Source organism: Rhinopithecus roxellana, chromosome 1 (genome assembly GCF_007565055.1).
Source record: "Rhinopithecus roxellana isolate Shanxi Qingling chromosome 1, ASM756505v1, whole genome shotgun sequence".
Classification (NCBI taxonomy): domain Eukaryota; kingdom Metazoa; phylum Chordata; class Mammalia; order Primates; family Cercopithecidae; genus Rhinopithecus; species Rhinopithecus roxellana.
In genome coordinates, this window is record NC_044549.1 from 117326869 (window position 1) to 117351008 (window position 24140).

General features: G+C 39.1%; 1 protein-coding gene across 1 annotated transcript; it reads left to right on the top strand.

The window, feature by feature from the left end:
* Positions 1 to 4205: 4205 nt before the first annotated feature.
* On the top strand, positions 4206 to 22496 carry EIF5A2 (eukaryotic translation initiation factor 5A2). The gene is made up of 5 exons (XM_010364049.2): positions 4206 to 4364; positions 5053 to 5252; positions 5833 to 5937; positions 18395 to 18526; positions 19406 to 22496. The coding sequence occupies exons 2-5, from the start codon at positions 5088 to 5090 to the stop codon at positions 19463 to 19465; spliced, it is 462 nt and encodes a 153-aa protein (XP_010362351.1). The 5' UTR covers positions 4206 to 4364; positions 5053 to 5087; the 3' UTR covers positions 19466 to 22496.
* Positions 22497 to 24140: the final 1644 nt, after the last annotated feature.

Sequence of the window (24140 nt, forward strand, 5' to 3'; positions counted from 1 at the left end):
TTCCTCTTCCTCGTACTCTGTGCTTCCCCATTTTGACCCTTAACATTCAATTAATTATGAAATTTTTTCCATTTTCTCTTGTAACTCTGCAATCTTCTTATTCATCATGTTTGTTCAACATAATTATGTCTAATTGATTTCCTACCTCCAATATTTTCTCCTAAAAAATACTCCATATCACAACTAGAATGGTCTAAATTTTTTTTAAAAAGGCCAGGCACAGTGGCTCATGCCTGTAATTCCAGCACTTTGGGAGGCCAAGGTGGGTGGATCACAAGGTCAGGAGATTGAGACCATCCTGACTAACATAGTGAAACCCCATCTCTACTAAAAATACAAAAAAAAAAAAAAAAAAAAATTAGCCGGGCGTAGTGGTGGGCACCCTATAGTCCCAGCTACTCGGGAGGCTGAGGCAGGAGAGTGGCATGAACCCGGGAGGTGGAGGTTGCAGTGAGCCAAGATCACACCACTGCACTCCAGCCTGGGTGACAGAACGAGACTCCATCTCAAAAAATAAATAAATTTTAAAAAATAAAAAGTTCTTATCATTTTCTTGTATGTACTGTTCCAATGCTTCTCTATTGCCCTTGGGAGAAAGTCCAAATTCACCCATCTTTATGGTACACACCATCATACTAAGCCATTTACAGTACAAATGATGCCATGATTCTGTCACAATACAACACACCTTTGTAACCCCATTTCCTTTGCGTAAAGTGCCTTTTCTAAACTTCTCTCCATTGCTAACTTCTTTTTTTTTTTTTTTTTTTTTTTGAGATGGAGTCTTGCTCTGTCGCCCAGGCTGGAGTGCAGTGGCGGGATCTCAGCTCACTGCAAGCTCCACCTCCCAGGTTCACGCCATTCTCCTGCCTCAGCCTCCCGAGTAGCTGGGACTACAGGTGCCTGCCACCTCACCCGGCTAGTTTTTTTGTATTTTTAGTAGAGACAGGGTTTCACTGTGTTAGCCAGGATGGTCTCGATCTCCTGACCTCGTGATCCGCCCATCTCTGCCTCCCAAAGTGCTGGGATTACAGGCTTGAGCCACCACGCCCGGCCTCCATTGCTAATTTCTATTTGTCTTTCAAATCTCAAATTGATATCCTCCCAGAGGAGGAGTTCCTGAACCTTCTAGACCTATGATGCCCAATATGATAGCCACCAACCATGCCTAGTTATTGAGCACTGAATTACAGCTACTCTGAATTTAGATGTACTGAAAGTGTAAAATACACCAGATTTTGAAGGCTTAGTATGGAAAAAAAGTCAAATATCTTAGTAATAATTTTATATTGGTTACATATAAAATATTTTGGACATATTCAGTTAAACAGAATATACTTTTGAAATTAGTTTCCTTTTTTAACTTTATGGGTCTAAAAGAAAACTCAAAATTATATGTGGCTTGTATCAAATTTTAACTGGACACCAGCTAGCCTAGATAAGCCCCTTTTTTCAGTGCCTTATAGTTATTTCTTTACTAGCATTTGTTTTATATTTTAAAATTACTAGACTGTCTTCTGCACTAGACTGCAAGCACCTTAGGAACAAGAGGCTTTCTTGGTCAACATAGTAATACCAGAGGTAAGGCTGCTAAAGTACACACAGTCAATCTTCATTATTTTTTGGTTCCATATTTTGCAAATTTGCATACTTGACATAATTTACTTATAATCTCAAAATCAATACTTGCAGTGCTTTTGAAGTCATTTGTGAACATGCAGAGAGACTTGCGCCATCTAATGCACATTTAGCTGAGGTCAAACACAGTTGATGCTCTCCCTTCTTGTTTCAGTTATCAAACTGTAAACCAGTATTCTTTTCAGTCTGTTTATCGCCAGTTTTTGCATTGCTGTGCTTTTTGTTGGTGATTTCACTGTACGAAATGGCCCCCAAACACTGTGCTGAAGAGCTGTCTAATGTTCCAAAACACAAGAAAGCTACAGCGTGCCTTACAGAGAGCATATGTTAGATAAGCTACCTTCAGGCATGAATTACATTGCTGTTGGCCATGAGTTTAATGTTAATGAAGCAACAATATATAGTAAATCAGGTGTCTCTAAACAGAAACACACTAAAAATCACATATTAACCAATGTTGTGGCCCAGAGGCTCAGAGGAACCTAACCCTGTATTTCCCCTAGGAGCACCGGTTTAGTATTTGCCAATTCAGTATTCTTACTGACTTCAGGAGAACTGACTGTATATATTGAATAAGTGATGCCCAGTCATTTGATTCCAAATCCAAATCTTTTGTGAATGCAGTATATGTTGGTAGGTAGAGCAGTGACTCTGGAACCAAACTGCCTAGGTTCCAGTCTTGGTTTTGGTTTTCTGACTTACTAGCTTTGTATTCTGGGGCAAATTGCTGAACTGTTCTCCTTTTTCCGTAATTAAAAATGCAGGTTAAAACGGTACTGTTAATATTTGCCAGGGGCTGGGTGTAGAAGGAGGAAACTGACCACAAAAAGCCACTAGAAAACTTTTGGAATGCGGGAAATATTCCATATCTTGATCATAGCAGATGATCAAGATATGTTTTTCAAAACTCATAAAAAGGGACAAATTTTACTTTCTGTGAATAACTTAAAAAGGTTAAAAATAGAGAGCAGTCACAATCAAAGGAATAATGCACATCAAAAATTTAGTACACTACCTGCCTATATAAATACTAAATACTATTAGTGATCATTCTAAAAACAATAGGGAAAAGTTAGGAGGTATAAGGAAAAGCAGAAACACCTAATGAACCGAGATTCTAATCTGGCTCTTTCTTTTTGGGGGGTTGGGCGTGGGGAGGGGGTTGGTCTCACTCTGTCACCCAGGTTGGAGTGCAGTGGCCTGATCTCGGTTCACTGCAATATCCACCTCCCAGGCTCAAGTGATCCTCTCACCTCAGCCTCCCAGGTAGCTGGGACCACAGGTGCATGGCACCACACGCACCTAATTTTTTGTATTTTTGGTAGAGACGGGGTTTCACCATGCTGCCCAGGCTGATCTCGAACTCCTGAGCTCAGGCAACCCACCTGCCTCAGCCTCCCAACGTGCTGGTATTACAGGTATGAGCCACTGCTGTAATGGCTCCTTCGTATATTAGCTAGAGGCTGAATTCAGTACATGAGAGGGCAGTAACTTATTGCAAAAGTTAAACTGGACATGTTTGAAAGATACGTGAAAACTGTAGAGTCATATAGGAATGTGAGGTATGGGATTATTTATGAGACAGCAATAGGAAATCAAAGTACCAGATAAATGCGGGTGTGGAATGGGAAATAATTTCCTAGGTCACCTCCCCAAGAGGACACTGTGGTGAGTTGTGAAATGAAACAGTGAAGGGGGAGCACATCTCTTTTAAGAACCTTTCTATTGCAGTCTACAAGCTCTAGATCAATTTTGAAGACCATCTAAGTGTTCTAATGTGGCAGGGTTAAACCCCAAACTCTAATGAATGCCAATGCCAGGATGAAAGAAGGGATGAGGTGGCAGAACACCTCTCTGGACCCACAATGCCGTAGAAGTCAGACACCCTTCGCCTCCACAACTTCACAACAGCCTTTGCTGTGAGAAGTGGGTTAATTCATTTCACTGCTGGCTTGTTAGGTGGCGGATGCTTCAGGAGTTTCCACTCCTGGGAGCAGCGCTGACTCTACAGGGGCAACCCGCGCCAGTCGCTGCCAAAAATCTCACCAAGGGGTGAATGGGGTCCTCAGGACCCGCGGTGCCGAGCTAGGTAATAAAATACGGCACCTGAGTTCTTCTTCAAGGACCAGGAGGAGGTTCGAACCCCAAGAAAGGCTGCAAGCTGAACCAGAAGCTCGAACCTAAAGTTCGCTTCACAGCCAGCCACACTGGCACTCGCTGAATCGGCGTGCCTCGCGAGTTCTGACAATCGTCATGTGATAACTGCCACGCACCTGATGGCAGGGGCCACTGGGTGCCTTGCTTGGTTCCCATTAAAGTCGACTGCGACCCGAACGCAACAAACCTAAGAGTTGGAAGGCGCGAGTTCCTCTGCCAGCGAGCTCAACCTCGGTATTCAGAGTGCTGAAAGTGCGCTCCACGCCGGAAGTGCACTAATCCGCAGCACGTGGGGTTGCCAGGGCGCGCTTCACGTGACTGGGCGGAGCCTCGGGAATCTGGTAGCCAATGGTAGCCCGAGAGGGCGGTGCCTGTGACGCTCCGGGGCCTATCCCGGAAATAGGGCTGAGGTGGGGGCGGGTAAGGGCGGGGAGGCTGGGGTGTGGAAAGTGTGGCGGCCCCGCCCCGTCTCTTGGAACTGCCGCGGCCGCCACCGCCGCCGCCGGCGCCGCAGCTGTAGGGGACCAGCGCGGGTACGCAGACGAAAGGCACTCTTTGCCAGCTGAAAGGTGAGGACCTGGGGAAAAGCTGGTGGGGATGGGGCCAGAGGGAGGCAGGGCCGGGGAAGGCGCCCAGAGCCAAGCGCTGCCCGAGGGAAGGAAGGAGAATGGATGGGGGAACAGAGGCGAGCGCGGGACCGCCGGGGCTCAGGCCCTGGTGGGGCCGGGCCAGGCCAAGCTGAGCCGAGGATGCCGGCAGAACAGGGGGCGCGTGTGCGGCCGCGGCGGCGGCGTTGAAGGGTGGAGGGCGGGGTGCGCGCCAGCTAGCAGAGGGCCGGGTGCCGCCGGCCAGGTTCTGTTACCCCGCATCCTTCGCGGGGACGTGCGGCCTGGGCTGGATACCCCGCAGTAGGGTTCAGGGCGGCGGCCGAGTGCTGGGCGGCGCGGGAAGGTCGCCGGCTTCTGCGGTGGGGCGATAGGGGCCGCAACCTGCTGTTTCCAGCGCGGAGGAGCGCCCTGGGCGGGTGTCCCCACCCTCAGCGAGCTCCTCTGCGACTTCTCATCCCACCTCCCCAAGCAATAGCTGGAAAAGTTTGTAGAGGCCAGAGTTAGAAAGTGTCCACTAGTCTAGGGTGGGTGTTCCTTACGTGCAGAAATAACAGGCCCGTGATGCTTGGCACATAACTTGTCCGAAATGAGACGTTTTCCTGCCTACATACCCGTTGTTGAAAAGCAAACACAAACTTTTTGTGTGTAGTTCCCACGGAAAAACTACCATCTCCCCAGCCCACCATGGCGGACGAAATTGATTTCACTACTGGAGATGCCGGGGCTTCCAGCACTTACCCTATGCAGTGTTCGGCCTTGCGCAAAAACGGCTTCGTGGTGCTCAAAGGACGACCATGCAAAATAGTGGAAATGTCAACTTCCAAAACTGGAAAGCATGGTCATGCCAAGGTAAGTGCCCTTGCAGATCAGGCTTTGGCTTTGGCGTTGGGACTTTGATCATTTGTGTTCCGTTACAGATCATGAGATTTCTATACTTAAAATTTTGTAATAAGCACTGTTTTTTCCTTCCCACAATTACTGGGTGATCAGTTATTACGTTGAATACTGAAAGGTAGCATTCCCTTCTTGGGCCCTTAACAATGTTCATTAACTGGGAACTGAAACTTTCCTGAATCCTAGTGACTTAGAAGATCTATTCAGTTTACAGATGAGAAAACCTGTTCCAGCAATTCTAAGAAACCTACACTTTATTTTTCTTGTGTAATCTCATAGTTGAATCACTGGACTATATTGGGTCTTGACATGTCGTGATACTGTTTAGTTGTTTACTGCCTCTTAATTTTAAGACCACTACTTTTTTTTTTTTTTTTTTTTTTTTTTTTTTTTTTTTTTTTTAAGTAAAATCAGATGACCTTGGAAGGCGGAGAAAAAGAATCTGTCGTAATCAGTGTTGGTATTGTGCTCTTGTGTGTGTAATGAGTGATATACTTGGCAGAGATTAAACAGGTTTCCTGTTCTCCTCTGTTAGGTTCACCTTGTTGGAATTGATATTTTCACGGGCAAAAAATATGAAGATATTTGTCCTTCTACTCACAACATGGATGTTCCAAATATTAAGAGAAATGATTATCAAGTAAGCACTGATTTTCTTTAGAATGTTGCTTGTTTCTTCAAGGTGCAAATACTTTGTACTATCAATAATAATTTGACAAAACCCAAGAGTAGTTTTGTAGGTTTTTCTAACCAATTATTAGGCACCACCTATCTTAGAAACTGGAGAAATAGTGATGTTTAACATACCTTTTCTAGGATTATTGCTAGTTTGCTATTTTTTTCACATTCTTGCATTTTTTAAAAAGTCAAATACTTATTAGTGCTCCTCAGACCAAGTGACTGCATATTGCAATTAAGTCCAATGTTTAGTAAAAGTACTATTCTCTCTGTTGTAATATATTTCTTATTCTAATTTAAAACATCCCTCCTGGATGTTTTGTTTGTTTTCACTGATCAGACCTAAGACATTCAAGAAACTACTGAAATTCATGTTCCTGCCAAGTTTTTGTATTAATGAATGTTAGTCAGAACCTGACATTCTTAAGTAGGGAAATAAGTTGAAAGCCATAAATATAAAGTACATGGTCACTGAGTATGGTGAAGAAAACACAAAAACTATGTAATTGGTTAAATTACGTTCAGTGACCATGCTGTGACCTTTTGCTAAATTATATATGTAAATTTCAAGTTTTAGTTCCAGCTATACATTTGGGTAGGTCATATTTAATGATAGCATTTTGTTGTTTGGAGTACTGATGATAAACAAATAATTGACCTTATAGAATGTGGAAGCTCAGATTACTCATAACTAAAGCTTTTCTTGAAAGTCTTCAGTGTCTACATCAACCATATCATATATCAAACTCATTTCTGCTCATTTTACGTAGTAAAACTACAAAGTTGACACTGGTATTTGTTTTATCCAACTGAAACTGATTTTTTTCTGTACCCTTTATTGTGTAAATTTTTTTAATGTTGCTATCAACTACATTTACGCAATGATTTCCTTTGCTGTTTGTCCACATGCAAACATACTTTTTTGTAGTTTTAATCTAGTAAACACTTCTATATTTTCATTTTCCGACTTGTCATAAATGTTTTCTAGGTTGCTTTGAAGTCTTTGTAGAAATTTGAATTGTTTTGCAAGTGGGTTTTTTTAACCAGGTAGATCTGGGTTTGGATCTAGTTCTGTCACTTTCTAGTTGGATGATTTTGGACAAGTAATACAACCTTTCTGAGCCTGTCTTCTCATCTACAAAATAGGGATAATATGAGGATTAAATGAGAAAATGGACCCCATAAGAACTCCATAAGTAGATATGTACCAAAAAGTACTGTTCTGTTTCCCTCTTTTCCTATGTAAAAATTCTACTTAATCATTTCATTATTGTTGGAGCACCAAATTTGATGTGGTTCATAGTGGGTGCTCAAAAAACATTTGTTAAATATATAGTCTACTTAATCATTTCATTATTGTTGGAGCACCGAATTTGATGTGGTACATAGTAGGTGCTCAAAAAATATTTGTTAAATGTGTATGTGATTACTGAATGTGGTAAGGATAGTACAGCAGGCTAAAGCTGAGCATAGAATTTTGTCAAAATTGGGTTTCTCTTCATCTTAAAATGTGAATGCTTCAAATATTCAGTATTAATTATATTCAGTAATATTCATTCAATATAGAATGCTTTTGCTTGTTGCATGTTGCATGTTTCAGAAAGATGGTATCAGCAGTTCAGATAATTACTATTATACTATGATAAGGTTAGCCAGTCATTGATCGGAGCTCAAGACTTAAAGGAAAAATTTGGTTTGAGTCCTAGACTAGGATGAGGCGAATGAAGTGAGGGAGGCTCTTGCCTCAGGCACAAAATTTTAAATAGAGACAGAACTAGTAACAATGACAAGCCATATGGGAGCTCAAGGCGCAAAGAAAATTAATTCTGATCCCATCTTTATTTAAAATGTTGGTATTTTATCATAGGATTTTTGCATTAATTCTAAATTTTTTAAATATTGCATTAAAATGCTTATCTAGTCACTGAGGTTTTTTTGGTGCCTTCTTTAATTTTGCACCCAAGACAAGTGTCTTACTTCACCCTTATCCCAGCCCTTGGTATGTATACCGCACTGCAAAGTGGGTAAGAGGATGATTTAAGCCAGTCAGGCTTGGTCCTAGTCTCTACTTTGGCACTTAATAGCTGTGTGACCTTGGTTGACAAGTTACTTAACCTGTTTTGCTTTCATTTCTTTCTTTGTAAAGCAAAGATATAAATAATAATGTCTTATGGGATCATTTTGAGGTTTAATTAGTTAATACAACAATGTCTGGCATAGAAATTACTCATTATTTCTCAGCTCTTCATTTTCAAGTCAGCATAGAAAACTTATTTCTGTTAATTTTTTTTAAAAAACTAGTTCTCCAGCCTGGGCAATGTGGTGAAACCCCATCTTTACAAAATACGGAAAAAAAAAAAAAAAAAAAGCCAGGCATGGTGGTGTACGCAGCTGTAGTCCCAGCAGACCCAGAGGCTGAGGTGGGAGGATCACTTGAGTCCCTGGAGGTCAAGGCTGCACTAAGCCATGATCACTCAACTGCACTCCAGCATTGGTGACAGAATGGGATGCTGTATAAAAAAAAAAAAAGTTCTGTGAGCCTTTCTATTTATATTTATTGTGCTTTGGTGGTCTTCACTTACCTAACCAAGTGCCTTGATTAAATACCTACTCATTATTTGGCTGTGTGTAATCCTTTATATTTGCTGAATTCAATATTTTGAGTGCCAGTTTGGCAGTTGGCTAAAGAGAAATATGTATTCTGTTCATTATAATAATTAAAAAGTAAACAGGAAACAAAACATATTAATATTTATAGTTTTAATTTTATGTGTTTTAAAATAAGTTCAGAATGAAAGAAAAATTGTCTCCTGACTTCTTTTTCAAGATTAGCTTGGATTAGAATTGCTTATTTACATTACTTCTCCCAAAAGTAGTTATAGATGTCCGGGACTCAGTGGTGGTATAAATTATAAACACATCCAGATATAACTTTGGGAATCCCCAAATTCATAGAGAAATGCTTATTCAGACGTTAGTACTCTCTGGAATCATATTTCTTTGGAAAGTTCTGTGTTGATATAAACCTCACCACAAGTTAAATGCTGTTTCTGCATTTACTAAAGTTTTACCTGCTATTTGAAGACCATTTTCCAGAAGGAAAACTAATTACTACAGACAAATAAAGTACATATTGTGGATCTTTGGACTATTAGTGAATTGCCAAAACTGTGACTATTAAATCCTAGTATATTCTTCAAATATGTAGTATATTATTTGAATGTTGAGATACGTTAATTGAATTCAAATAAGTAGTATATTATTTGAATGTTTAGATATGTTAATTGAATTCCCTGAGCTTAAAGTCTGTCTATAATTTTTACCTGTTTCATGGGAATCCTTGTGTTCTCAGATGGAAGCAGTCTTTCTTTGGAAATGGAAAACCTCTAAACCAATAGGGCCCAATATTGCAAGGACTAGAAGCAAATATTTGTTACAGGATCATTAAGGGTAATCATGAGAAGAGCCACTAACTTTAGTTCCTAGACCTGTGTATTCTGTTATGGGAAAAATAGCACCATATATTGAAATATATTGTAACCTGCCAAAAACAACACTCCAGGCCAACAAAGTACCATCCAGCAGGTACCATATGTGAGTCTTCACTAGGCCGATCCACAGAGGCAAGCTGTTTTGGAATGATAGGGTACATGAACCAGCGAATTATCTGGGTGTTTCACTCCCTCGTTACTTTGCCTGTAAAATTAGTTTTCTAGTCAGAAGTGATGCAATGTGAGATACTATGACAGGAATGAGGCATTCTGTAAATTGGGATGAGATTTTAGCAGAAGCACTGCAGGCAAGAAAGGCAAATCCATATGTAGAGTAAAACTACTGCAATAAGAAAAAATTGCTGCCTGTTTCATGACGGAAGGCGTACAGTCAGGTAACCAGCTGTTCTTCTGGGGAACATATCAAGACTTCTTGTTCATTTGTTCTATGTTCTTCTTCTGCCATATCAAGACTCTCCTGTTTCTGTGAGGTTTTCAGTAGTGGCTGTAGTCAGATTAGTATTGGTGAGAGAAAGCCTGTGTCATTGATCCCACTGAGCAAAGATGAGGGAAGCTATAAAAAGAAGCTGAGGTCAGGTGCGGTGGCTCACACCTGTAATCCCAGCACTTTGGGAGGCCAAGGCAGGCAGATCACGAGGTCAAGAGATCGAGACCATCCTGGCCAACATGGTGAAACCCCATCTCTACTAAAAATATAAAAATTAGCCAGGCATGGTGGTGCGTGCCTGTAATCCCAACTACTCAGGAGGCTGAGGCAGGAGAATCACTTGAACCCAGGAGGCGGAGGTTGCGGTGAGCTAAGATCCTGCCATTGCACTCCAGCCTGGGCGACAGAGCGAGACTCCATCTCAAAAAAAAAAAAAGACACCTGTACATCTCTACAAAAAATACAAAAGTTAGCCAGTGTGGTGGCACGCACCTGTAACCCCAGCTACTTGGGAGGCTGAGGCAGGAGAATCGCTTGAACCCAGGAGGTGCAAGTTGGAGTGAGCTGAGATCACACCACTGCACTGCAGCTGGTAACAGAGCAAGACTCAGTCTCAAAAAAAAAAAAAAAAAAAAGCTGAATGGCATTCACACATTCACAGTGAGAATCACCTTGTACACCTAATTTTTTAGAGCCTAATCTCTACAGATTCCCTTTGGTGAGCATTCATGTGGACACATTCTTCAATTATTTGGAGAGGTCTGTCAACATACCACTTCTCCAAACCTTACTGTCAGCAGTTTTCCTATCTTGTTCTTTCTGTGTCCTTAACCTTCCAGCCAAATTGTTAGCTACAGCTGATAATCAGTGCAAATACACACTTCTGGTTCTATCTTCTTTCAGGTCCAGTGCTTGAAGTTCTTCCCAAACCCACTTTCAGGCTGACCCCTGAATGGTGTCATCATATAATGCATAACCATCTAGAAACCATTGTGAATATTTTCCTTTCTCAGTCAACTGGTCATAGGCAACTCTCCATCAAGTCATTGGTATGAGTTGAGGGAGAAGTGTCAATGTGGTAAGAGAAGGTGTTTTCTGAGTCTGAGCCACTTCTTATACAACTTGTTTGTACCTTTAGGTCCTTCTCAAGCTGATCTCATGTACGCTACTTCCACTCAATGATGGAGAGCTGCTGTGCCTTCCCAGTTGTGTGGCTTGGTGGGTCAGATGATGGGTCAGGTGATGGTGGTGTTATTTGCTTAGGCTGTATAATAATGGTGATCAAGCATTCAGTCTCTACCAGGAACCAGCAACTCTAAGGAAGTAGCACAAGAGTGCTACACTCTGGGGGAAAAGAAGGAAGAAATAAAAAGGAATAGTTGTTACCTAAACAAGTCTGGTTGTTTTGAAATAGATTGAGAAAAAAAATTAAATTCAGAAATTAGAACTAAGAAGGCACCTGGCCAGGCGTGGTGGCTCACGTCTGTAATCCCAGCACTTTGGGAGGCTGAGGCGGCCAGATCACGAGATCACGAGTTCGAGACCACCAGTGAGGTGGAGCTGAGATTGCGCCACTGCTCTTCAGCCTGGTGACAGAGCTAGACTCCATCTCAAAAAAAAAAGAGGAAGGCACCTGTAGGGATAATATACCTTCTCCAGCCTTCTGTTGTGTATCAGTAGTACAAATGAGGCAAAGTAGTTTCCCAATAATTCCCCCTTTTCAGTGTTCTTTCCTATTCTGACTACATCTAAGACAGAATCTGCAGTCACTAACTCTCCCCACACTCCCTTTTAGATCATGTTTTGCTTCCTTAGCTTACTGTGCCTCCCAGCACTTAGTGGTTACGGTGCTTGTTCTAGAATTCATATATACTATAGCATTTTTTGTTTCACTTTTTATTGTGGAAATTTTCAAAGTATAGTATAATGAATCCTGTGTACCTGTCACTCAGCTTCAACAATTACCAGTATGATTACTTCTGTCTCTGCAAGTTTTTGACAAAGACACTGGGTCATTTCTTCTGTAGACTTTCCCACTGTCTGGGTTTTGCTAATTGCATTTCCTTGTTTTTTAACATGTTCCTCTGTCCCTTGCGTTTCCTGAAACTTGGTAGTAAGATGTAGAGTCTTGATCAGATTCAGTTCAGATTTTTATTTTCTTTCTTTCTTTCCTTTAACAGGACTACTCCATAATGTTCTATGCAGTCATTAGATAAATAAGTCTGATTGTTTCTCCTTTTGTGATATTATCAGATATGTGATCACTGTCTCAATCTATTAATTGGAGGAGACAAAATTTATGATCTGTCATTCCTTCATTTTTTTTTTTTAGCCAGAATACTTCTATAAAAAGAAACTTCCCTTCATCAATTTTTGTTTACCTTAAGAGACAGTGTGTGTGTCTGTAGCAGGGGTGGGTGTATTTGACTCTTCCCCTTTAAGGTACAGTTTATAAAATAAATTGGTTCCTAGCATCCACTGAAGATGACCAAATACATATTTTTTCATTATAAATTCAAGCATTTAGACATACTCGTGTTTGAATCCACTGTTGTTACTGTCCTTATTGATTCTCACATTGTTCCATCTTGGCCAATGGGAGCTTATTCAAGTTAGCTCTTGAGTCCCTTTGACATGGGCCAAATTTTAATTCTCCTTGATAGTTCCTTGCTTTTTAGTACAACAGCTTGCTCCAGGTTCATCTTACACACTTCCTGATCTGGACCTGGAATTATCCAAGGAGCCCTGGATTATTTTAGTAGGAAATAAAAAATACCACATTCTTTTTTTTTTTTTTTTTTTTTGAGATGGAGTCTTGCTCTGCCGTCCAGGTTGGAGTGCAGTGGTGTGATCTCAGCTCACTACAACCTCCGCCTCCTGGGTTCAAGTGATTCTCCTGCCTCAGCCTCCCAAGTAGCTGGGACTCCAGATGCCATCACATCCAGCTAATTATTTTATTTTTAGTAGAGACAAGCTTTTGCCATATTGGCCAGGCTGGTCTCGAACTCCTGACCTCAAATGATCCGCCCGCCTTGGCCTCTCCTGAAGTGCTAGGATTACAGGTGTGAGCCACCGCACCCGGCCAAAAATACCACATTCTGATAGCATTATAACCTCATATACTGCTCAGGAGCTTGGTACGCCTCCACATGCCTTACATCTCTAAAGTTTTTTGACCCTCACCTCTGCTGTCTCCCTGCTTGCTACTAACAATAATTACTTTCTACCAAAAAAAAAATTGTTCAAAAACATCTAAAAGTGATCAAATCAGTAGGTTTGTTTAAAGGTAAAGGACCAGAAGAAGATACTTAGAACAATTTCCTTACCATACCCACCTTCCAACTCTATGGAGTTAGAGAGAAGATGGAAACATTTGCACAAAAATATGTTTGGGGACTTGACAGTGACACTGTTGGATTTTTTTTTTTTTTCTTAAAGCTTGCAAATTACAAAGGGGGAAAGTGTAACTTTGGAGTGGAAAAATCTGGCAGATAACTACCTTAGCGTATCAAAGTTGGCATCACTCGTAATGGGACAAATTGACATTTGCCTCCTGATAGGATACTCTGAGGGAACATCATTTGTATAGTATTCCTTTCAAAAATGTTACCTTAATCATGAGAAAACAGTGAGACAAACACAAACTGAGGAATAATCTATAAAATAGTGAACCCCCAGGAGTTTGAGACCAGTCTGGGCAACAGAGAAAGACCCTGTATCTACAAAAAATAAAAATAAATTTAAAAAAAAAAGGCATAGTGGTTGTATGCATGTGGTCCCAGTGACTCTAGAGGCTGAGGTGGGTGGATAACTTGAGCCCTGGAGGTTGAGGCTGCAGTGAGTCATGATCATGCCACCACAGTCCTGCCTGCGTGAAAGAGCAAGACCTGGTCTCACAAAAACCAAACCCCCCAAAAAACAAAAAGTTGATGCCATGAAAGTTAAGGGGTGGGGGAAACTGTTAGAATTAAGAGACTAAACTGATATAATAGCCAAATAAATACAAGATATGACCCTGGAGTTAGGGAAATAAGTTGCTATCAAGGACAATACTAGGATAATTGGCAAATTTAAATATGTACTATATATTGAATAATAGGTTATCAGTATTAATTCCCTGACTTTGAAAAATAAATTGTTGTTATCTAAGAGTATATCCTTGTTCTTGAGAAAAATACACTGAAGTTTTAATTGCTGAAAAGTCATGGCTGTTGCACTGAAGTATTTACTGCTGAAGAATCATGATCTTTGGAACTTACTCTCAATAGTTCTGTAAAAATATTAAGAATGTATATGATAGATGTTATATATGTTGGATGTATACATAGAGAAAATAGTGCACATGTGATTAAATGTTAACAATGGCAGTATCTAGGTAAAGGATATGGGATTTCATTGCATTATTGCAACTTTTCTATAGAACTTAAGATTTTTTAATAAATAATTCCATTTAAAAAGATTGTATTAGTCCATTTTCACACTACTATAAAGAACTACCTGAAACTGGGTAACTTATAAAGAAAAGAGATTTAATTGACGCACAGTTCCACGTGGCTGGGGAGGCCTCAGGAAACTTATAATCATGGAGGAAGGTGAAGGGGAAGCAAGGCATGTTTGATATGGCAGCAGGGGTACTGTCAAACACTTTTAAACCATCAGATCTCATGAGAACTCACTTACTATCATGAGAACAGCATGGGGGAAACTGCCCCCATGATCCAGTCACCTTCCACCAGGTCCCTCCTTTGACATGTGGGGATTATAATTCAAGATGAGATTTGGGTGAGGACATAGAGCCAAATCATATCATTCTGTCCCAGGCCCCTTCCAAATCTCATGTTCTCACATTTCAAAACACAATCATGCCTTCTCTACAGTTCCTGAAAGTCTTAACTCATTCCAGCATTAACCCAGAAGTCCAAGTCCAACGTCTCATCTGAAACAAGGGAAGTCCCTTCTGCCTATGAGCCTATAAAATGAAAAGCATAAACTTCCTAGATACAATGAGGGTACAGGCATTGGGTAAATGCTCTCATTTCAAATGGGAGAAATTGGCCAAAACAAAGGAACTACAGATCCCATACAAGTCCGAAACCTAGCAGGGCAGCCATTCAGTCTTAGAGCTCCAAAATAATCTCTTTTGACTCCATGTCTTACATCCAGGGCACACTGATCCAAAAGATAGGCTCCCAAGGCCTTGGGCAGCTCCACCCCTGTGGCTCTGCAGGGTACAGCCTCTGCAGCTGCTTTCAGTGGCTGCTATTGAGTGCCTGTTGCTTTTCCAGGCACATGGTGCACCGTTCTGGAATCTGGAAGATGGTGATCCCCTTCTCACAGCTCCACTAGGCAGTGTCCTAGTGGGGACTCTGTGGGGGGGATCTAACCCCACCTGTCCCTTCCACACTGCCCTAGCAGAGGTTCTCCATAAGGGCTCTGCCCCTGCAGCAGACCTCTGCCTGGACCTCCAGACATTTCATACATCCTCTGAAATCTAAGCAGAGGCTCCCAAACCTCAACTCTTACCTTCTGTGCACCTGTAGGCCCAACACCACATGGAAACCTCCAAGAATTAGGGCTTACACCCTCTGAAGCAACAGCCCAAGCTGTACCTTGGCCCCTTTTAGCCACAGCTGGAGCTGGAGTGGCTAGGATACAGGGCACTAAGTCCCAAGGCTATACAGAGCATCAGGGCCCTGGGCCTGGCCCACGAAACCATTTTTCCCTCCTAGGCCTCTGGGCTTGTGTTGGGAGGGGATGCCATGAAGATATCTGGAATGTCCAGAAACTTATTTCTGTGAATTTTTTTTTTAAAAACTAGTTCTCCAGCCTGGGCAATGTGGTGAAACCCCATCTTTACAAAATTTTCCCCATTTACAACATTTTCCCCATTGTCTTGGCTATTAATATTCAGCTCTTTGTTACTTATGGAAATTTCTGCAGCTGGCTTGAATTTCTTCCCAGAAAATGGGTTTTTCTTTTCTACTACATGGTCAGGCTGCACATGTTTCAAACTTTTATGCCATTCTTCCCTTTTAAACATGAGCTCCAGTTTCAGATCATCTCTTCGTGAATGCATATGACTGTATGCTTTCAAAAAAAGCCAGGTTACCTCTTGAACACTTTGCTGCTTAGAAATTTCTTCTGCCAGATACCCTAAATACCCTAAATCATCTCTCTCAAGTTCATAGTTCCACAGATCTCTAGGGCAAGGCAAAATGCAGCCAGTCTCTTCGCTAAAGCACAGCAGAAGTGACCTTTGTTCCAATTCCCAATGAGTTCCTCATCTCCATCTGAAACCACCTCAGCCTGGACTTCATTGTCCATATCACTGTCAGCATTTTGGTCAAATTCATTCCACAGGTCTCTAGGAAGTTTCAGACTCTCCCTCATCTTTCTTTCTTCTGAGCCCTCCAAACTGTTCCAGTCTCTGCCTGACACCCAGTTCCAAAGTGGTTTCCATATTTTCAGGCATCTTTATAGCAGTGGCCCAAACTCCTGGTACCAATTTTCTGTATTAGTCCTTTTTCACACTGCTATGAAGAACTACCTGAGACTGGGTAATTTATAAAGAAAAGATATTTAATTGAGTCACAGTTCCACATGGCTAGGGAGGCCTCGGGAACCATGGCAGAAGGTGAAGGGGAAGCAAGGCACATCTTACATGACGGCAGGAGATAGAGCAAGTGAGGCGGGGTCTGCTAAACACTTTGAAGAGAACTCACTCACTATCATGACAACAGCATTGGGGAGACTGACCCCATGATCCAGTTGCCTCCCACCAGGTTCCTCCCTCGACATGTGGGGATTACAATTCAAGATGAGATTTGGGTGGGGACACAAAGCCAAACCATATCAAAGATTAATTTGTCCTCATTATTTTTGTTTTTCATAGCTTAGTTTCATTTTTAAAAACTCTAATTGTATTTAATATAGCAATTTATTTTATAAGATGTTTAATGTTTGTAAATGCATTGTTTTACTAGATGTTTTATGATATTTATACGTTTCACATTTGAAATGTTTTATATATTTCATGCCACAGTTTGATTCTTAACTCTTAAAAAATAAAATAACTCCATTACATACATCATTTTCAAAATATCAGTATTATTATTTGGCTTCTGTGTTTCAGTCACTAGTGGCACAGTAGGAACATTTAACTCTTGAAATAGACAAGCTCTGCTTTAGGGAATAACTAAACAGAAATCAGAAAGTTTTGCCTTGGAATGTTGTGGTTGTTTAAAAATTACACTTCAAGCTAGGTGGATTGGTGCACACCTATAGTCCCAGCTCCTGGGAAGGCTAAAGCAGAGGCTCACTTGACCCCAGGAGTTTGAGGCCAGCCTAGGCAATATAATGAGACCCCCATCTTTAACTATATATATATATATTTTAAAAATTACACTTCTACCTTAACCTCCTTGCTCCTACTTCTCTACAAGCCACCACACAAATATTTGAGGGTCTAAGAGGTTAGTTAAAATTCTTTGTTGTAGCTCTGTAGGATTTCTTATTTTTGAGATTTCTAGACATAAAAAAAATTTCCTGTGGTAGATGGAGTTTCTGTGGAGAGCCATAGTCAGTTTTGATAGGTGCCGTATGTGGAGGAGAACAATCCCAACGATATGTCTGGGTTATATCGTAGTGGTTTACAGGGGTTCAAGGGCCATTGTCTTTGATTCCTTTTGTAGATATTAGCAGCCGGTATTCTGGATAATAGCCTTTTATAAAACGTGTTAGGATTCTAGGCATACTAATGGTGTACATGCTTTCATTAATGGAATAAATGAGTGGAGGTTGGTTGTTTCCTCATTCCTGTAGTAAAAGAAGTTCAGTGGTATCAAAACTGTGCTTTTTTGCAGGTTGGGTTGACAACTATTTTTTTTTTTTTTTCGCTACTGTTATCCATACACTAGTGGATTTTGTTGTTGTTGTTGTTGTTGTTGTTGCCTGAAGACCAAAAATTTTCCACTTAATTTGGCTCATACTCAAATTAGAAAATGCAGTTTGTAATAGCAAAAATAACTTTTATGCCCAGTAATGTGAAATTGGTTAAATCAGTTATAGTATGTCCATGCAGCTATATGGTAGTTAACTAAGGTAGGTTTATAATTTCTGGTTAGAAAGTATTTCTAAGACATATTATTAAGTCAAAACAGCTCACTGTAAAGTATTTACAATATCCCATTTAAAAAAAAAACAACTATATTTATTTTGTAAACATAAATGGAATACACTGTAAAGAAACCTAAACTGTTTAATAATGCAGAGATTGGGTATGGGAAGTACCGGGAGGAGTAAACTTATACTTCCATTCTGTACATATTTTATATTTTTTATATTTTTAGCATTTTTAAATACCAAGAATATTAATGTATTACTTTGTACTTACAAGAATATCAATTGCAATTTAACTGTGTAAACATTACAAAGAAGTGGATATAATCTAATCAGCACAATGATATAATTTCTTCTAATAGCTGATATGCATTCAAGATGGTTACCTTTCCCTGCTGACAGAAACTGGTGAAGTTCGTGAGGATCTTAAACTGCCAGAAGGTGAACTAGGCAAAGAAATAGAAGGAAAATACAATGCAGGTGAAGATGTACAGGTAAAGACTTAGAGAAGGATTGTTTTTTAAAACCATTTTGTAAAAACTTCAGCCTCAACTAGTTAACATAAAATACTACATATGGAATGTGGTTTAAAAATACTGCTAAAATGTTGAAAATGATCTCTCAGGCAGGTTTTCCATAAAACCCTTAGAGACTGATTACCAAAGAAAGTATCAAAGTTTGTTTTTGCTACATCAACATTACTCTCAAACCCAAATTTGTTCTGAAGCTCTGCAACTGACCCTGTTTTTCTCTTTTTTTTGAGATGGAGTCTCCCTCTGTCACCCAGGCTGGAGTGCAGTGCCATGATCTCGGCTCACTGCAACCTCCGCATCCCGGGTTCAAGTGAGTCTCCCCTCAGCCTCCTGAGTAGCTGGGATTACAGGCGCACACCACCACATCTGGCTAATTTTTGTATTTTTAGTAGAGATTGGGTTTCAACATGTTGGCCAAGCTGGTCTCAAACTCCTGACCTCAGGTGATCTGCCCACCTTGGCCTCCCAGAAGTGCTAGGATTACAGGCCTGAACAAGGCGCCCGGCCCTGAGCTATTCTTGCAGGTAAGAAATTATGCTAGTGGAGTGTTAAAAAGTAAAGGAGATTTACTGTCTTTGTTAAAACTTTCAGAAATGTAACGTGTAATAAGTGTTCAAACATTTATAGTTAGTTTTCCTTTTTCCTGGAAATTGTCTTACAAACCACTATTTGAGAAATTCTGCTTTAGAAAACTGTAAAGAAAGTAGCTTGTTTTGGAATACCCCTTTCAGAAGTCCCTGTGTACAAAATATCCACAAATATACAATATATAATGAACTAATTATATCTTCTATGTGTATTGTCTCCTGAATAACCTTTTGCCTGCTTTTTTCCTTCTAGGTGTCTGTCATGTGTGCAATGAGTGAAGAATATGCTGTAGCCATAAAACCCTGCAAATAAATGGAAACATCAGGCATGAACACTGTTTAGGTCTGAATCAACTGCAGATCTAATTTGGTTCTAAGTTGTCACCAAAGCTATAGCCTTCATAAGCAACCTCATTTCTTTTTTTAATTGTTTTCAGATTGTGCTTGAGTTAGTTTTGCAAGCAATCGATAATTTTTAAAAATTATCATGTATAATTTTTTTTTAACTTTGTAGGTATGTTTCCTATAATATTCCTGTGGTTTTCAGTATGTCAGTTCAAGAAACAAACAAGATAGCTTCGGCAGATGTTATGTCTGAGCAAATCATTCCTATGTTTTAGTTAAATGTTAAACCAGGGTTTTAAATCAAACAATGTAGCATAAAGTGGTATTGAAGTACCACATTTAAGTTGAACTACTCTGCATTAATTACAGATTTAATATTAAATGAACAGATTATATACTGGAATTGTTGCAGTTTCAGCCTGTGTAGGGCAAACACAAATCCTTAAACAAAAATCATGTTATCAAAAAGTGGCAGTTATTTTGGCGGCCACATGCAACCACGTAATTACTTTGGTCATACTATTTATCAAATTGTTAGCAAACTTGATGTAACCTTAAATGGTGGTTTTAGTCCCTTCTTATGGTTGGCAGAAGGGCACTGAACTGTTGGGTGAAAGTTAGCAAGTAAGATTATAAGGAAGACACAAAAGACAGTGGCAAAGAGGGTTCATTAAATCTATACATTTTTATGTGAGGACTTTGTAAGTCAGCATAAAAATGAAAAGTTGCTTTTCAGTTGTTTTTGCTTTTAACTTTGTCCCCAACATATAAAGGGAGTGATCTGCTTTACAGGATACTATGCAATGCTTGTTTTCCAACCATGTTGAATAAATACTACTATTTATCAGTAAATACTCCTATCCAACTTTTTTTTTCTTTTCTTTTTTTTTTTTTTTTTTTTTTTGAAACTGAGTCTTACTCTGTCAGCCAGGCTGTAGTGCAGTGGTGCCATCTCGGCTCACTGCAACCTCTGCCTCCCGGATTCCAGCAATTCTCCTGCTTCAGCCTCCCAAGGAGCTGGGACTACAGGTGTGCACTACCACACCCAGCTAATTTTTTTTGTATTTTTTTTAGGAGAGACGGGGTTTCACCATGTTGTCTAGGCTGGTCTTGAACTCCTGACCTCAGGTGATCCTTCTGCCTCAGCCTCCCAAAGTGCTGGGATTACAAGCATGAGCCACCACACCTGGCCCGTTTCCAACCATTTTTAAGTAGATTTTTTGACATTAATGTATTTATTAAACAAAAACTGAGAATTCCTTAAATTGATTTGGAATTTTTGTTAATTTTATGTCCTTTTTGTTCTAAAGTGAATTGAAAGTGAATCATGGAAGCAACATTACTTTATATGAATATTATTATTTAACTTATTTTAAGTATATGCATTTTTTTCTGATTGTTGTGTGACTTAGTTAGTGGTGTGAAATATAATAAATAATTCTATAAACTGAATTATTTTAAAAGGTATTTTAGGTGACATCACTGCATTTCTATTTAATCTTTTGAGTCATATGTATATTTCCAGAATTTTAGATACTATCACAGGGTTTGTGAGGACCTTTGACTCAGTAACAATCATCATATTGGAGCAAAACATAGAGCAAAATCACTATCTCAGAAATACCTTAATTCTCCAAGACTGGCTCTTAGACTTCTCCCATCATGCCTTGACCTCTAAAAAGCGCTTTGTTCCTATCTTCTGAAGGAAAGTATATCATATATGATGATGTAACTGATCTAATCAGTGACTGGTAATAGCATTAGTAACAGAAGATCCCAAATTTTAGTTGCTTAATTTGTACATACTTTTAAATCTTGTCTTAGCCTCAGCAAACCCATTTGGGGAAGAAGCAAGATACTTTAAGAGAAATGCAAAGAGGAAATTTCTAAAACACAAGAAATAGTGAGGTTGTAGTCGTTTTTAGTATAACATTTTAGCATTTGCCCATCTAAAGCGCAATTAAAATTAGGCTACATTCTTTCCAGTATTCTATTTAAGTACCTACTACATACTGCTCTAGTTTCTTAGTACTCTACAATGTGTATCTTAATTCCTACTGGTTGGCACTGTAAGTCATAGGAATTCCAGAAAATTATTAATCTGTGCTGCTTGCAGGTCATTCCTATGGCCCCTCTTAACCATGCTGGTGTTATGATTTAGTATTAACTCTTGATTAGCATGCCCCTGTTCTTCCTAACTTGTAAAATTTCACATATATTTTCAATTGTGTACAAATTAAGGGTGTACAAATTATAATAATGCATCTCTATCTTCATACTTTGAATGGCAAAAGCTGTTTATGCATAAATATTTTCATTTTAAGTAATATATGAAGTATAAATACTCTTGATATATAAGTATAGATTTTAAAGATATGGGACTTTATTTTCACATAAGTCAATAGATATCTCTCTAGAACAAAATGTTTCATTTAGTAAAGCTTTATAAATTATATTAAAAGGAAGTAGGGAACATGTATTTTTTAACATAGAACAGAAGTGACTTCATTCTTTTTAGACATCAGCAGTGTTAAAGTTGATTCCTAATATTTGTTGTACTTTTTTGTAGCAAATGTTAAAAATTATAAGTTACCATGTATAGAATGTGGACTGTCATTTTGATAGATTGTACAGTGATAAGCCATTTTTATCTGTATACCTTTCACCAATTATTAACAGGTTGAATATTTCTTTCTTTGTAGAACATTTTATTTATACTGTGAAGACGTTATACCTTATTTGTTACAACATAGATCATATCATTGCTACTTTGACTTAGCATTTGCATCATAAACATAATTATGATGTTTTTTTCATGCTCCCTTCCAGGGGCTGTCAGTCACTTGAAGAAATTGTTGCTAACCAAGCTCTTGACTCTGTTTCCCTTAATGATACAAGTCTCTGTACCAGCGCTTTCTGTTAATTACCAAAACTCTCCTGCAGTCAGAGCATGATATCTATAATAGGAGACACTGCAATAAAATGATTAGGCTGTAAAATTTGGAGACACAATTTTTCATTACAACACAATTTGCATGTGCACATGTACGCACATAGCTTTGTATGTTAGTTCTTTTTTCCAAACTCCCAACTCTTAAAAGTATTGTCTGGTGGTGCCTCAACTGTTGGTAACTTATTTTTTTTTTTAATTTACAACTTTTCCAGAACTTGTTTTTGTACTTTAAGGTTTCTGAATTCAATTGTTTCTAGTTGAGCTGTAATATGAATGCATTGTTCTCAGGGCTGTTTGTGCTAAAAGCTGAAGCTTCATTATTTTAAAGCCAATTGCCTGAAAATATATTGCAGAATTTTCCCAAATTGTAATACCGTGATACATGCATATAAAAAAATCCTTAATGTCAACACACTTAAACTACATGCTAAATAGTCAAGAAAAAAATGGAAACAGTGGCATCCATACCGGAATCTTGCCATATTTTTTCATTTTAGAATAGAATTTGGCAGTCTCATCTTAGAATTCTATCCTTAGATTATATCCGAAAGCATTCCTTTGGCATGGACTCCAACAATAGTTTTGGAGCCAGGCATTGACGTAGAGGTTCACCAAACATATTTAGGGATAATAGGTAAATTCATAATGCTCTTTTGGATACATTGAAATGTTTACATACTGAATTCTATAATATGAACTAGGAACACATTTACTATGAGAAAATATGGCTCTTAAGCAGTGTAAGAGTGAAAATATAAGCATATTTCCATGAACAGTATATTGTACTGATCAGCAGTTCTCATTTTAATGTCATTTAGGCATAGTATTTCACAGTTGTCAAGCCTTTTTTCTGCTAACATTCAGACAAGTAACAGGCAACAAAGATTTAAGAAAAATTTATAGCGGAAAACCTTAAAAATTGAGACAATTCAATCTATTTAATCTATTAAATTTTTTCTCTGAATTGGGTATATGGCATCATTATTTGATTTTAGCAGGGAACATTTGGATTTAGCTTATGAAACACAGATGTTCTATGGGAACATGGCTTGAAGCCAATATGTAATTTAATGTTTTTCCATTAAACAAACATCTGAACACCAACTTAGCTACCAAGTGAGGTCAAGTGCCTGAAAAGTACTGTATACATCTAATAAGCATGTTTTCTTTCCGTAAAAGATGCATCTTATAGAATGCATACCAGGCTTTCACCTGCTAGAAACATACTTGTTGCCAGAATTTGCTATCTACCACTATTCCCCTCCTTAGAACAGGTAGAATCCTATTTTACAAAACAAAAAAGACAGGTTACTGTATTTATATGAAGTCCCTAAAACTGTTTCTTGGTATTGGTAGACTTACATTTATCTCAGATCAAGATTGCACTTTTTAAAAAACTCTGGACTATTTTCAGCAATGACTGAACAGCTTGTCACCCATCATAGCTGTGATCTTTTTTGAGGAGTTACTTATTGTGGTTAATATCTACTATAAATAAGCACTCTTGTGCTTGTTACAAAGCAAATGCAAATTACTAGTTCTACACTAGTATAATGAAAATGACTAGTTCTATACTATTATGTACTTTGTCCTCCTCCCCAAAAAGGAAACAGTTTAGCATTGTCTAAATCCAGTGGCACTTTTTTAGTACTACATTTTTTTCCTTAGATACAGGAGAACTATTGCTTTT